Here is a 16,198-nt window from a genome sequence, read left to right on the forward strand (position 1 = left end):
TTTATTTATTTATTTATTTATTTATTTATTTATTTATTTATTTATTTGATGGAGTCTCACTCTGTCACCTAGGCTGGAGTGCAGTGGTACAATCTCAGCTCACTGCAACCGCCAACTCTTGGTTTCAAGCAACTCTCCCTGCCTCAGCCTGCCAAGTAGCTGGGATTACAGGTGCCTGCCACTATGACAGGCTAATTTTTTTATTTTCAGTAGAGGCGGGGTTTCACCATGTTGGCCAGGCTGGTCTTGGACTCCTGACCTCAGGTGATCCACCTGCCTCAGCCTCCAACGTGCTGGGATTATAGGCGTGAGCCACTGCACCGAGACTGTGCAAACCTATTTCTCCAAGTTTAGAAAATGTTTAAATAGGCCGGGTGTGGTGGCTCAAGCCTGTAATCCCAGCACTTTGGGAGGCCGAGACGGGCGGATCAGGAGGTCAGGAGATGGAGACCATCCTGGCTAACACGGTGAAACCCCGTCTCTACTAAAAAAAATACAAAAAACTAGCCGGATGTGGTGGTGGGTGCCTGTAGTCCCAGCTACTCGGGAGGCTGAGGCAGGAGAATGGCATGAACCCGGGAGGCGGAGCTTGCAGTGAGCTGAGATCCGGCCACTGCACTCCAGCCCAGGTGACAGAGCAAGACTCCGACTCAAAAAAAAAAAAAAAGAAAATGTTTAAATATAGTCATACGTTCTACAGGAAACTATTCTTTCTGCTCAATAAATAAAACATAAAAATCACAGAAGGCTAAGAAGGAAACCAAACCAAGAAAAGGTAAGAATTGTCGTTTTACTTCTCCGAGTTAACAGTTACAGTATTCATAGGGTAGAACTCAGATTTTTCAAAGTAAAATACTTTTTCCATGAGCTTGTCATGTCAATCAAGTGAGAATAATGGCATTAATAAGACATAAGTTTAGAAAATAAGTTTCAATATGCATTTCAGATTTTTTCCTTTCTTCTTTACAGATACTGTTTTGAAGATTGTGGGGTAAAGGCAAACAAAATACTTTCTACGTTACAGGCTATTTTGTATACAAACCTTCTTTACTTTCTAGCTGCTGTGGTATTTTTTTCCTCTTTTTATCTTCATAAATTGGCCTCTTCTTTGGCAAAGAGTCTTTTGATGGCACTTCAACACCTGAGGGATAAAAATGAAAAACTTGAGGTTTATACTACTTACATGTCACCTGAGAAGTACTATTTAAAGGATAGCATTTCATTCACCACAGAGAAACATACCCTAAAATATGAAAGGATATTCATGGAAAAACTTGTATCTTCTTGATTTAAGGTATTTTAAAATTTACATACAGTAAAAATTCTCTTTTATACACAGTGCGAGTCTTGATACGTGCATCACCATCACAATGAAGATACAGAAAAGCTCCATCACTCCATCACCCTGCGCTTCAAACCCTCCTTACCTTCTTAGCCTCTGGTAACCACTGATCTGTTCTCCAACCAAAAGATTTGCTTTTTCTAAAATGTCACATAAATGGAATCTTAGTCTGGCCTCTATCATAATGGATTTGAGAGTCACTCACTCTGTTGTACATGTCAATACTTCGTTTCTTTTTATTGTTGGGCAGCATTCCATTGTATGGATATATCACAGTTTGCTTATGCATTCAACAGCTGAAGGACATTTGAGTTGTTTCTGCTTTTTTGCAATTATGAATAAAGCAGGTATGAACATTTTCAGACAGGTTTTTGTGTGAACATTTCTATTGGGCAAATATTTTGTAGTGTGAAAGAGGAAATATAATGTAAATATGACCTTAATTTTTATAAAGACACTGCCAGTTGTTTTCCAAAGTGGCTATACTACCTTGCTTTCCCACCAGTAATGCAGAAGAGTTTCGGCCGGGTGTGATGGCTCAAGCCTGTAATCCCAGCACTTTGGGAAGCCGAGGTGGTTGGATCACCTGAGGTCCAGGAGTCCAGGACCATCCTGGCCAACATGGTGAAATCCCATCTCTACTAAAAATACAAAAAATTATATTATTAAAAAAAAAATTATATTGTGGTGGTGGGTGCCTATAATCCCAGCTATTCGGGACGCTGAGGCAGGAGAATCGCTTGAACCTGGGATGCAGAGATGCAGTGAGCCAAGATTGCGCCATTGCACTCCAGCCTGGGCAACAAGAGCGAAACTCTGTCTCAAAAAAAGAAAAAGAAAAAAAAAAAAAAAGAGTTTCAACCGCTCTGAATGTGGTAAAGATAAGTTTCTCTTTTTTTAGAACAGTCTTTTCAGATGTGTATAGCTTCTTGGTGAAAATGTCTGTTGAAACTTTTTGCACACTTTTAAACGAACTTATTGGTTTTCTTATAGTTGGATTCTGAGAGGTCTTTATATATTTTGGACATTAATTCTTTGTCAGATATCTGATTTGGAGGTACTGTCTTAGAATTCTCTCAACAGTGTCTTTTGCAGAGAAAAGTTTTGACTGGTCTTTCTGAAAATGTATCTTTTTTCCTTTTATGGTTTAGAGTCCTATCTAAGCACTCTGCCTAACGCAAGATATCCTCCTATGTTTTCCTCTGAAAGTATTATTGTATATTTTACATTTAGATATAATGCCCATTTGGGTTAATTTTTTGTTTGTTTGTTTTGTTGAGACGGAGTCTTGCTCTGTCGCCCAGGCTGGAGTCCAGTGGCGCAATCTTGCCTCGCTGCAAGCTCCGCCTCCGGGCTTCATGCCATTCTCCTGCCTCAGCCTCCAGAGTAGCTGGGACTACAGGCGCCCGCCACAGCACCCGGCTAACTTTGCTTTGTATTTTTAGTAGAGAGAGGGTTTCACCATGGTAGCCAGGATGGTCTCGATCTCCTGACCTTGTGATCTGCCCACCTTGGCCTCCCAAAGTGCTGGAATTACAGGCATGAGCCACCGCGCCCTGCCGGGTCAATTTTTATACAGTGAGGATTAAAACTAGAGTTTTGGATTTTTCTGCATACAGATATCCAATTGTTCTAGTACCACTTGCTACAAATACTGTATTTTATCCACTGAATTACCTTTCACCTATATACTAACCGTGTATAGACTGTCTATCTTTCTGGCTATATCACACTGTATTAATTCCTATAGCTTTATAGTAAGTCTTGAAATCAGGTATTCTAAGTTTGTTCTCCTTTTTCAAACTTATTTTGGCCATTCTAACTCTCTGGTCTCTTCATATCCATTTTAGACTAGTTGATAGATAGCTACAAAATATGCTGTGATTTTGACTGGGATTGAACTGAATCTATAGATTGCTGGATTACTGACACAGTCTCTCACTATGGGCAGAAGCCTTAGAATAAAAACAACAGAAATTGTATACCATGGGATTTTTGAATGAAGTCACTAATAAAGGAAAATGACTAAAAATGTTATCTCTAAAGTAGGAATATATATGGATGTGTGCTGTGCATGTGCTGAAGAATGTCTAGAATGGTAAAACCATAGCTATGACTGATAGGACAAATACATTAAACAAACCAAAGAAAGAGGATAAAGCCAGCTGAGAATGCAGAGATCATCACTTCGATTAAAGTTTTCCTTGCCTAGCAGCCTACACCTACTAAGATGAAAAGCATGGGCCTAAGGGGAAACTGTAGGCTGGATTACCTGAAGGGTAGTCCCAGTAACACCCTAGACTTAATCAACTGACTATTCCTCTAGTCATGGACTCTCAAATAAGCTGCTGTATTTGGAATCAACACCAAGACTTGTATGTGTTTAGACATTCCATTCACTTTGCAAACTGAGACATCACAATCAAGTTCTTGAAGAAGCTCTTTGCTTGAAATGAGTTTATTACAAATTATTGATAAAGTACTCATATATATATATATATTTATCAATATATATATATTGATAAAGTACTCATATATATATATATATATATATATATATGAGACTGTGCTTAGTAGTCACAGGCTAAAGGATGATTGAAAAGTTAACCTGCTGCACATTTCAGAGTAATTTTATGAAAACACCTGCAGATGCCTACACTCTCTGAGAGTACATTTTCAGCTCAATGAATTAAGTTTTACAATATCTAGGTAATAAATGTAGTAAGCAGCTGTCTTCCAAACATATAATGAAACAACACCGTAGGATCTTTTAATGAGATGACTCCTGTGAGTGGGCTGTGCGGGGGGACCTTGAATGTGAAGCTAAGGAATTTGGACTTTTATTAATAGACGATAGGGAACCAATAAGACGGTAAACACTGGACAACACTATGAAGAGTAAGAGACCAGGGTCAGAGATGCCACTTGAGAGATCATCTCTTACAAGCCTATGCTAAATAAAGACTGATGCTAAAAGTCCATCATTTTACACTGTAATTTCCATAACTATAAGTCTAACTGCTCCTTAAAACAGCATTTTTGAGACTGACAAATCACTCCCTGCTTGGTCCCATCTCAATTTCTTCATGGGTGCTTTTAGCCACTCCAATAGTCAACGATGAAATCTGATGTATGAATGCTAACTATATTCAAGTTTGTACCTAATTTCATGTAAAATTTTTAAAAAGCTGTATTCTCAGTTAAGAATAAAACTGTCTAAAAATCTAAGTACTGGGTTTCTTCACATCTAATGCTGAACATACATGTAAGAAAAAGTGGCACAGACCAGCTTAAATTTCAGCTCTGTGGCCTTGGGTAGTCTGTTTACACTCTCTGAACCACCATTTCCTCATCTGTATGATGGAAGTAAAATAGCTAGAAGAATTTTTATGAGGGAAAAATAGACAATATCAAAGACATTGTAGCATCAGTTACACACTAAGCACACACAATAAATGGTAGTTATTACTGTAATTATAGCATAAACACCAAAATGACTGTAATCTAAAAATCTAGGGAATATAGGAACAGGAAATTTAAGAGAGGCCCCAATATATTCTTCTCATTGGAGCAAAGACACTATTTTAAATCATCTTACCTTTCAAAAAAGTAATAAATTATATACCCAGTTGTGATCTCTAAACACTATTCCCCTCTAAAAGGAACCAAAGCTCTTTGGATAAACAACTGATTCCAGGTCTCAGGCCATGCAAGATGAACCTGGGATATCCTGTTGTGTCAGAAAGTAAGGAAAAGGTTAAAAAAAAAGGTCATGAATACTTTTTCACTGTGGTCATGTGGGTAAACTAATATGCTGTCTGAGAATCACTGTATTTCTTTTTTATTTTTTGGGATTCACTTTAAAACACGCCAGGATAAAAAGTAGATGGAGAAGTACAAAACAAGAATGTCAAATGGTCCTGATTGTTGAAGCTGGCTGATAGGTACACAGGGACTCATTCTATTATTATCATTATTCTTGTTTGTGGGAGGAGAATTCAGTTAGACACACTATCATTTACATATACATTTTTATCCTTGTGTAGACATCACCTTCCTAAACAATGGAATTACATCACCTATTCCTTACGTTTTACTGACCTTTTTCACAGATTTTCATAGAAACTGTCCTGATGCAAATTCCATTCTCCTTCTGAACATTAAGGGATATAACTCCATGTGCAGGGCTCTCTGACTGTTCAGTAAGGGATATAACTGCATGTGCAGGGCTCTCTGACTGTTCAGTTAATGAAGAGTACCACTCACCCTGAGCTTGTAGGAGTTTAAGGGTAGCTTCGGCTCTGGCTCTGGCTTCTCTCTGGGATTTAGTTAAAAGTTTCCCTTCTTTTTTCAAGCGTTCTTTTCTTTCTTTTTCTTTTTGCTTTTTCCTTTCTCTTTTTTCTTGTTCCAATCGTTCCTATAAAAGAGTACATGTCAGACAAAACCTGTATTCATTTAACGAACTATAAAATCCAAATGTAAACAATCCAAACTTCAAATAAATCTCTTGAGACACATGCAAAGTATGTCTGGAGATTCCAAACCAAAGTATTTTAAATGTTGTACATGATTATTAATTAATATCACATCAGATTATTGGCAATGATACATAAGCAACTTAAGTATCAAGGAATCTATTATTGAGAAAATAAAGATGTGCTGTACCTCTTCATCTTATTATTTGTATCAGAAAAATAATGTAACTGAATTACCATGCAACTATGAAATTCTCAGAATTAGAAGATTAAAGATATTTTACAGAGAATAGATTTTAAGTTAAACACAGTATCAATGTTACCAACTTCATGAAAACATACCTCTTCTTTACGCTTGGCTTCTAATTCTTCAAGCCGTTTTATACGTTCTTCCTCTTCTCTCTTCTGTCTTTCTTCTTCCTCTTTAAGCTTAGCCAGAGCTTCTTGCATAGCTTTAACAGTGGCTTTGCTAGGTCCTTTTTTCTTCTCTTTCTCTTTTTCTTCCTTTTCTCCTTTCTTTTTCTTCTTATCTTTCTTCTTTTTGTCTCCTTCATTGTCATCTACCAAAGAAGAATAAAGGCAAAGCATTGAAAAGAAAAAACAATTCCCTGTGGTGTTGATGAGCAAAACCCAACCATAATTCAAGGACCACAATGGGCCAAGGCTGATGCCAGCAGCAGGCTAAGTTCTCCAGGCATCAAGGCATCCTGAGCACTTTGGTAACTAGAATAGCTCAGAATAACTCACAGATGGCCTCCTGAGAAGTCTGCAGTGCTGGTGTTGGTCTCAGACGTCCCGAGGAATACAGTAAGACAGAAGGACACTGTCAGCAGCAAAAGGGCAATCCTGCACTTAATGTATCTCTTAATCCATGGTACCTGAGTGGCTGGTATCCAACAGATACCTATATGAAGTTCTAACAATCAGAATGAACTAACACCCACCTAAGTTCTGTAGCTAATTTCACTTCTACAAGATGGAGATAATGAGAATGATGTCTACTTTAGGGGGATATTAGTAGGATAAAATACAAAAATACAGGTAGTTATACTCCCAGAACTCTAAAGAATTAAAAGCTATGAAGGTACTTTCATGGTGTTCCTCCTCAAAGACATCCAGATAATAAAAATCCTAGCATTTAAAAAAGTTGCTGGGCACAGTGGACCACGCCTGTAATCCCAACACTTTGGGAGGCTGAGGCATGTGGATCGCCTTGAGGTCAGGAGTTCGAGACCAGCCTGGCCAAGATGACGAAACCCTATCTCTACTAAAAATACAAAAATTAGCTGGGCATGGTGGCGGGCACCTGTAATTCCAGCTATCTGGGAGGCTGAGACAGTTGAACCTGGGAAGAGGAGGTTGCAGTGAGCTGAGATCGCGTCACTGCACTCCACCCCGGGCAACAAGAGTGAAATTCCGTCTCAAAAAAATAAATAAAGAAGGAAAGAAGGGAAGGGAAGGGGGGGGAGGGGGAGGGGAGGGAAAAGTTGTGTCATTTTTCCCATTAAATGTTGTCCAGTCAACAGAAAAGCTACTTTTTTTTTTTTTTTTTTTCCAAATGGAGTCTCACTCTGTCGCCCGGGCTGGAGTGCAGTGGCCGGATCTCTGCTCACTGCAAGCTCCACCTCCTGGGTTCATGCCATTCTCCTGCCTCATCCTCCCAAGTAGCTGGGACTGCAGGCGCCGCCACCACGTCTGGCTAATTTTTGTATTTTTAGTAGTGACGGGGTTTCACCGTGTTAGCCAGGATGGTCTCGATCTCCTGACCCCGTGATCCACCCACCTCGGCTTCCCAAAGTGGATTACAGGCGTGAGCCACCGCACCTGGCCGAAAAACTACTGTTTTAAGAATATAGTATGGCCATGCCATCCAACTGATCTTTAGCTATTTTCATTCTAAGTAAGAGGAAGAAATTAGCTAGAACTTTTATAATTGGTTGTTTAAAAAAATGGCTCATTATTGCTTAAAAGACATTAACTTTAGCATGTTGAGTTTTAAGTGCAGCAGAAAATATTAGCAACTTCATGAAAACATTTATTTGTGAATTTCATAAATTGAACTAGGTTTTTAAAGACAGGAAAGAATTCAAATATTATCTGACACGGACTTATCAGAAAGAATAAATTTTTCATTAAGTAACTTCTATAGTCTTTATCAACAGCAAAAAAAGTTTTCATAATGAAATTCTATAAAAATTCCAGTCTGTACATAATCTGAAAGATATTTATACTACATGTGTAAAAGGATTAACAATGCAAATCAAGTCAAACACTCAGATGTAATTTTTCAGATGGCTCCTTACAATAAAGTGCCTTTATACCCATGGACAAATAACAAAATGACCTTGGGGCATAATGATGACAACTTATACTGTGAATCAAAAGCCTGTTGCTCTTTCCTCTAAAGTATTAACCAACCTTCCACAGCTGTGGGAGTCTCTGCTTTCTCTTCAGAGGCAGGGATTGCTCCAGTATCAAGAGTCACTTTGGATTTGACAGTTTCTTCTTCAGATTTCCTTTGAGATTCCTTTTGTTTACTCAGATCCTTTTTACCTGTTTCTAACTCTTCTTTTTCTTTCAGCTTCCGCAGTTTTGCTTTTTCTTCATCTCGCTTTTTTCTCTCGCGCTCCTTCTTTTCTGCCTTCTTTTGGGCCACTGTCTTAATTTTGAAGGAGGAGTCATCATCTTCATTCCCACTCTCTATGTTAGGACCTGGCTTGTTTTTTTGATTTTTTTTCTGTCCTTTTCTAGATTGCAAAAATTCATCTGATTCATCACCACTTTCACCAGAAGAATTTACTCTTGAACGCTCTTTAATTTTTTTACTGTTATCCTCATCCTCTTCTGACCCATCCCACTTCTTATTTGATTTTTGAGCTTTCCCTTTAGCTTTTTTAGGAAGTTTGTTAAAATCATCATCATCATCACTCCCAGAGTACATTTCCACTTTTGGTTTTGCAGTCTTTTTTGATTTTGAATCTTTATCTTCCAATTCTTCGCTATCATTATCATCAAAACTCTGTTTTTTGCCCTTCTGTCCTTTCTTTTTTTTATCTTTTGAGGTGAATTCCTCTTCATTGTTTTCTGTTGGCTAAAAAATTTCCATTGTTAGAAAAGATGAACAGAATTATATTTGAGACCAGAGTCATGTGCTTCATTAAGTAAACATTTTTTAAAAATCTCAAAATGATATCAAAATCTTTTTCAAAGTCTTTTTCACAGGAATATAAAATTCAAACAAGCACGAGAGGTTGGCCTTGGCCTCAGACACATCTTGCATTCATTGTAAATTTCAGAATCCAGGGCCTCTTGAAACAGGCATTAATCACCACCCCACATTTACTAACTTTACAAAGCCTAAGGGACAAGTTGAAAGAAGAAAAAATATTTATCATTTCCCCATTACTCTGAGGCTTATCCAAATTCAAAGGATGAAAAAGAAACAATAGAGAAAACTGAAGGTGGAGATGAGTGATTATATCATATCTCCAAATGTACCAATGTTATGAATAAACAATATACCACAAAATACCTTTACATTCCTATTTTTCCCTTTGGCATCAGATTTCACAGAAGCTTTTAAATAATCTATTGTACACTGCTCAAAAGTTTCCAAGGCCGGGCACGGTGGCTCAAGCCTGTAATCCCAGCACTTTGGGAGGCCGAGATGGGCGGATCACGAGGTCAGGAGATTGAGACCATCCTGGCTAACACGGTGAAACCCCGTCTCTACTAAAAAAAAAATACAAAAAACTAGCCGGGCGACGTGGCGGGCACCTGTAGTTCCAGCTACTTGGGAGACTGAGGCAGGAGAATGGCGTAAGCCCGGGAGGCGGAGCTTGCAGTGAGCTGAGATCCGGCCACTGCACTCCAGCCTGGGCGACAGAGCCAGAATCCGTCTCAAAAAAAAAAAAAAAAACTGTCCAAATGTAACTCCCCAAACCAACATTAAGAAGAATACAATATGAAACACGAATAGGTAACAAAGGTCTTTCACCTTCCCTGCAACAGTTTCTCTGTCAGCTTTGATGCCTTGAGCTTCCAAAGACAATTCTTCCAGTTCTTTCAGGATATCATCTTCACTAGAAAAGGATTAAAATACATTGTGAAGCACTGATATAGTTTTATTAAGTGAATCCAGTACCAAAACAAATAAAAATCAAATATATTTAAAATATACTTACTCAAAATCCTGCTTTTTTTTCTCTTTTTTCTTTTTCCCTTTTGACTTTTGAGGCTCCTGTTCTTTGGCAGCACCAGCTCCTTCTATTTCTGCAGCCAAGGCATCAAGATCAATGTCATCCTTGGCACTTAAATGAAAACAAAGACGTCCTAAGTGTTACTCAAAAGCAAAATAATCATTCATTTACATAGAAAATTTTATCATTTTGACCTTTTTCATGCATTAGCAGCACACTGAGAAAAATCATCTGGCAAGTTCTTTCATGACAGCACAAGTTACATCTACTTATCAGCCTCCCTATATCTGCTTCAATGAAGTTTCTGGATTACACTCAAATAAGGGAGAGTGATAATGAAAAGCTCCAAAGGTTTTTTGTGTGTCTGAATTAAGTTATTTATAAAATGGAGCGATCTTAAAACATAAAACAAGTCTTATTTCTCAACTATCAGTAACAACACCTAAATATTTGGACCCCTGTGCATTTTTACTTGGAATAGCAAAAATTTCAGAGTTGGAAGGAAGTTTAGAGATCAGTCATCTAGCCTATAATCTCATTTTACCAATGGGAAAACTAAAATGCACAAGGACTGAATGTCCTGAGAAAAATATAACTACAAATTCAAATCTAAATGAATTAGGAATGATTTACTAAATAAAATACTTAACCAAAAATCCAGAACTAAACCTGTTCGCATCTGGTTTCATTTCTGGATCCATCCAACAACGTCCTCACCTACCAACATTACTTGGAGTAAACCAAATTAAGTTCCAGCTAAAACCTACAGAAAATGAAGGCAGCCCAGTCTAAAATGTACAAGTAGCAAAGGTAGATGAATCCAAATGAATGGCACAGTAAGGAAACAACTCATGTAACATGGCCTTTATAATGGATGCCTTGTAAAGAGATGCTTTATTTCAGCAAAGAAAAAAATTTTTTCTTTTTTTCTGAGACGGAGTCTCACTCTGTCACCTAGGCTGGAGTGCAGTGGCGCGATCTTGGTTCACTGCAACCTCCACCTCCCGGGTTCAAGTGATTCTCCTGCCTCAGCCTCCTGAGTAGCTGGGACTACAGAAGCCCGCCACCATGCCCGGCCAATTTTTTTTTTTTTTTTTTTTTTTTTTGTATTTTAAGTAAAGATGGGGTTTCACAATATTGGCCAGGCTGGTCTCAAACTCCTGACCTTGTGATCTGCCACCCTCAGCCTCCCAAAGTGCTGGGATTACAGGCGTGAGCCACTGCACCCAGCCTCAGTAAAGAAAATTTCTAAAGAGAAGTAACTTCCAACTATATTATAAATATAATTAAAAGATTATATGACAAGACATTGAGGATATAGAATTTAGCCTTAAGGAGCTTAATAGGGAAGACAGACAGCAAGCCAGTAAACCACAAATTGCAAAATGTTAAATGCCTTGAAGTAAAAGAACTTAATGCTTTTATAAACAGTTGGCCAGAACTGAAATATGCTCCTTTTCTTCCTATATTTTAGATAACTTGACACTGGTCTGCTGCAGTAGTGGGGACTTCCTACAGTACCAAATCTAGAATGGGAAAGTCAGAGGCATCTTTTTCTTACCTAAAGGGGTACACATACCAGACACAATAAGTCCAAAAGCTAAAGGCAACAAGGTGTGTTATGCCTCAGGAGGGCTCACAAAAGACATCTGAACCACCTAAGAAATGTTTGAGCATTATGTATTTCTTGATTCCACCAAAGATACAGGGAAACAGAAACTGGGGGGCAAGCCAGGCAGTATATTTTTAGCAACAATATTTCCAGGTGATTGTGCACCAGATCTGAACACTGTCACTCTTCTTCCTTTATAGATGAAGTAACTAGTAACTGAGGCACAGAGAATCTGCCCAGGATCACACGAGTCAGAGATATGGGATTTAAATCCAGGAAGTCTGATTCCATAGCCAGATGTCTTACTTCTGCTGACATAATCCAATTTGCATTTTAGGGCTGGATGCAGTGTCTCACACCTGTAATCCCAGCACTTTGGGAGGCTGAGGCAGGCAGATCACTTCAGCCCAGGAGTTCGAGACCAACCTGGCCTACACTGTGAAACCCCATCTCTAAAAAAAATATAAAAATTAGCCAGGCATGGTGGCACATGCCTCTTGTCCTAGCTACTTGGGAGGCTGAGGTGGGAAGATCACCTGAGCCCAGGAGGTTGAGGCTACAGTAAGCTAGAATTTTGGCACTGAGTAAAACCCTGTTTAAAAAAAAAAAGCATTTTAGGATGCTACCTCTGGTATGAATGGCAGGGCTGAATCCTGACTAGTCAGGAAGCAAGGAGACCAGTTAGGAAGCTTCTGTAGTAAGTGTAATGAGAAACAATGAGCACCTAGACTTGCCCAGTGGCAGGCAAGATGTAAATCAGTTAGATAAATATTAAGGGAATCGAATCAACAACACTTAAGTGATCAACAGGACGTATACAGAAAGGAGTAAGGAACAATCAAGGACAATTCTCAGGTCCCATCAGGTAACAAGAACCTAAGTCTGCCCCAGCATCTCCCAGGAGTATCCCCAAAGGCAACTCTGGCAACATTTCACACTACAGCAGGTTCTGACAACGGTGCGAGAAGAGAAGGTTGAAGTTTGGCGTCTCATTTCCAAAAATTTATCTGCCCTCACCCAAACTGTATTCATCTCATCAAAATAGCTTCAAGAATCTTCTTGTGAGTAGCTGTATTTCTGGAGAATTCATCAATAAACATCTCTAGGATAACAGTGTGTAGGACTACATTTGTACATTATTAAGTCTGAAAGGCTTCTTGTAGCTAACAATATAAGATGAACAGTTTTGTAATATGCTTATATTCAGGCATTGTGCTGACCAATGCCTAGACATAATACATATACTGACACTGAATATTCACAATTTCATAAAACTATTCTTAAAGATGGTAATTTTTCAAAGGCCACCAGCTACAAAGTAGCATACCAAGAATTCAAGCCCGAATTTTAACAGCAGATTCTACTGCCTTCCTAGAAAATGGGAAATAATCTAGTGTATTACCTGCTTGAGAAATTCAAACATAGCTATGAAATTCCTACAGTTTACATACAAAGGCAAAAGACTTCGCATAAGTCAACAGAACACTGAAGAACAAAGGTGCAAGACTCATTACTCAATTTTAAGATTTATTATAAAGCTACTATCAAGACAGTGTAGTACTGGTGAAAGAAGAGACACATAGATCAAGGCAACAGACCAGGTAGCCCAGAAAAAGAGCTCTGAGAAGGATACTAGTATTAAAATAAAAACACTAACCATAGACTGAAAGAAACATTTGCAAAGCACTACTAGCTGAAAGACCTGTATCCAAAATACACAGAGAACTCTTAAAACTCAACAATAACAACCCAATTAAAATATGGGTAGTCACCTTGTCAAATTAGGGGCAGGGGGAGTAGATTAAAAATGTTCATCATCATTCGTCACCGGGGAAATGCAAATTAAAACAAAGAGATAGTGGTATACACCTATCAGAGTTGCTAAAATCCAAGAAACTGACAATACCAATTCCTGGTAAGAAAGCAAAATGGCTGATTCTAGGGCAGGGGCTAGACATAGACAAAATAAGCCTAGAGCACTGTGTAATGGTAGGAAGCAAGGAAATGATTTAAAAACAAAAAACAAGCACACAAATAAGAAAATGCCAAAACACACAAAAACACACACACACAATGTTGAGTCTATGACAAAGGGACACATGAGCCAACTGAAAGAGCTCCCAGTGGGCAATGGGAGCAACAAATTAATATGTTAATTAATTAGAAGAACAAATTAAATAATATTAAATTATAACCTAAGTATGAAATAATTCCACTAGTCATACTATTAGAGAGAAATGATTACGTAAATAAATGAGGAAGAGACACACGTGTGCAGAAGAAAGCTAAATAAATTATGCAGAATTCCATCCTCAAGGAAGTGGAACATAATTTTCCACTCCTAAACAATGAGCTGTGTACAGTGATTTCATTCCAAAGAATACAATATAGAAAGAGAAAGAAAAAAGGAACATTATAATGCAGAAATCTGACAAACACAGCCTCAGCCAAGTGGTCAACATCTACATCAGTGATATAATGAAATCTGAGAAACTATCACAGATAAGACAAACCTAAGGATAAATGACTACTAAATGTAATGTGGTAGCCTGTGTAGGGTCCTGGAACAGATATAGGACAGCAGAGAAAGACTAAAGAAATCTACACAAAGCATGCACTTCACTTAATAATATTGGTTCTTTGACTGAAACAAGTGTACCATGCTAATATAGTAATGACAGAGGAAATTAGGTGTGGGGCATATGGAGACTCTGTATTGTCTTCACAATCTAAAACTTCTACAAATTAAAGTTTATTTTTTAAAAACTGAGCGGGGAGGCTGGGCGCGGTGGCTCATGCCTGTAATCCCAGCACTTTGGAAGGCCAAGGCAGGTAGATCGTCTGAGGTCAGAAGTTCAAGACCAGCTTGGCCAACATGGGGAAACTCCGTCTCTACGAAAAATACAAAAATTAGCTGGACATGGTGGCGCATGCCTGTAATCCCAGCTACTCCGGAGGCTGAGGCAGGAGAATCGCTTGAACCTGGGAGATGGAGGTTGTGGTGAGCTGAGATCACACCACTACACTCCAGCCTGGGCGACAGAGCGAGACTCTGTCTCAAAAAAAAACCCCCAAAAACAAAAAACAAACAAACAAAAAACTGAGGGGGGAAAACCATCATATTACTTACAGTTATTCCAAAGAAAGTAACATACTTAAATCTAACAAGTAAAGTACTTATATGTGGAAAATTACAAAATGCTTATGAACGAAATCCAAGACTTGAATAAGTGAAGAGACATGCCATGTTCATGGACTACCAGACTCAACACAGTAAAGATGACAATCAGCCCTAAAATGATATATAGGTTCAATACAATTCCAATAAAAATCTCAGCAAGATTTTTAGGACATAACCAATATAGACAAGGTTACTCTAACATTTATATGAAAAGGCAAGAAACTAGAATAGCTAAACCAATTTTGAAAAAAGACTAAAATGTGAGAATCACTCTACCAGATTTCAAGACTTAACCAAAGCTCTTGGTACTGGCAAAGGAATAGACACAAATCAAGACAAGAGAAGAGAGAGAACCCAAAAACAGTCCCAAAGAAGTATAACCAATTAGGCCAGGCACAGTGACTCATGCCTGTAATCCCAACACTTTGCGAGGCCAAGGCGGGTGGATCACTTGAGGTCAGGAGTTCAAGACTGGCCTGGCCAACACGGTAAAACCCCATCTCTACTAAAAAATACAAAAAGTGGCTAGGTGTGGCGGCGGGCGCCTGTAATCCCAGCTACTCAGGAGGCTGAGGCAGGAGAATCTCTTGAACCTGGGAGGCAGAAGTTGCCGTGAGCTGAGATAGCACCACCGCCCTCCGGCCTGGGTGACAGAGGGAGACACTGTCTAGAGGAAAAAAAAGTACAACCAATTAATTTTTGACGAAGGTGCAAAAGCAGAAGACAGCCTCTTTAACAGTGCTAGAGCAAATGGACACCTGTCACAAAAAAATGAACCTCACCCTCAGTCCTTATCCAGGAGTGAACCCAAGATATATGATGTACTTAAATAAATAAATAAATAAAAGCATAAACTTTTAGGAAAAGAGTAAAATATCTTTCAGATCTAGCACTAAGCAAAGAGTTAAGGCTTGAAACTGAAAGCACAATCCAAAAGAAGTGGAACTCATCAAAATTAAAAACTTTTGCTGTGAAAGACTATGTGAAGGGAATGAAAAACAAGATACAAAATGAGAGAAAATATTTCCAAACCACAAGGATTAACAACTAGAATATATCCAAAACTCTCAAAACTCAACAGTAAAATAAATCCAAACAATCCAACCAAAAAATGGGCAAAAGGCATGAAAAGACATTCCACTAAAGATATACAGATGGCAAATAAATGTTCACATCATTAGCTATTTGGGAAATGCAAATTAAAAGCACAATGGGGTATCACGCCATACGAATCACTACATACCAATGAGAATGCCCTCCTCCCCCACAATAGTGATAATAACCAATACTGGTAAGGACAGACAGGAACTGGAAAATTCACACACTGCTGGTAGAAATATAAAATGGCAATGCCACTCTGCAAAACAGTCTATTAGTTTCTTGCAAAAC

The 16,198-nt window shown here is 38.5% G+C and overlaps 1 protein-coding gene across 2 annotated transcripts in view; it reads right to left on the reverse strand.

Annotated features, from left to right (window-relative positions):
* EIF5B (eukaryotic translation initiation factor 5B) overlaps positions 1-16,198 on the reverse strand; it is a 63,694-nt gene that overhangs the window by 31,157 nt on the left and 16,339 nt on the right. For both annotated transcript variants that reach the window (XM_023211398.1, XM_023211399.1), the window contains exons 2-7: positions 10,002-10,127; positions 9,815-9,899; positions 8,236-8,908; positions 6,160-6,377; positions 5,609-5,759; positions 1,043-1,141 (exon numbers count right to left, since the gene is read on the reverse strand). In XM_023211398.1, the coding sequence (XP_023067166.1) occupies positions 1,043-1,141; positions 5,609-5,759; positions 6,160-6,377; positions 8,236-8,908; positions 9,815-9,899; positions 10,002-10,127 (1,352 nt within the window). The remainder of the gene's footprint in view (positions 1-1,042; positions 1,142-5,608; positions 5,760-6,159; positions 6,378-8,235; positions 8,909-9,814; positions 9,900-10,001; positions 10,128-16,198) is intronic.

The sequence above is a fragment of the Piliocolobus tephrosceles genome, chromosome 15, assembly GCF_002776525.5.
Source record: "Piliocolobus tephrosceles isolate RC106 chromosome 15, ASM277652v3, whole genome shotgun sequence".
Classification (NCBI taxonomy): domain Eukaryota; kingdom Metazoa; phylum Chordata; class Mammalia; order Primates; family Cercopithecidae; genus Piliocolobus; species Piliocolobus tephrosceles.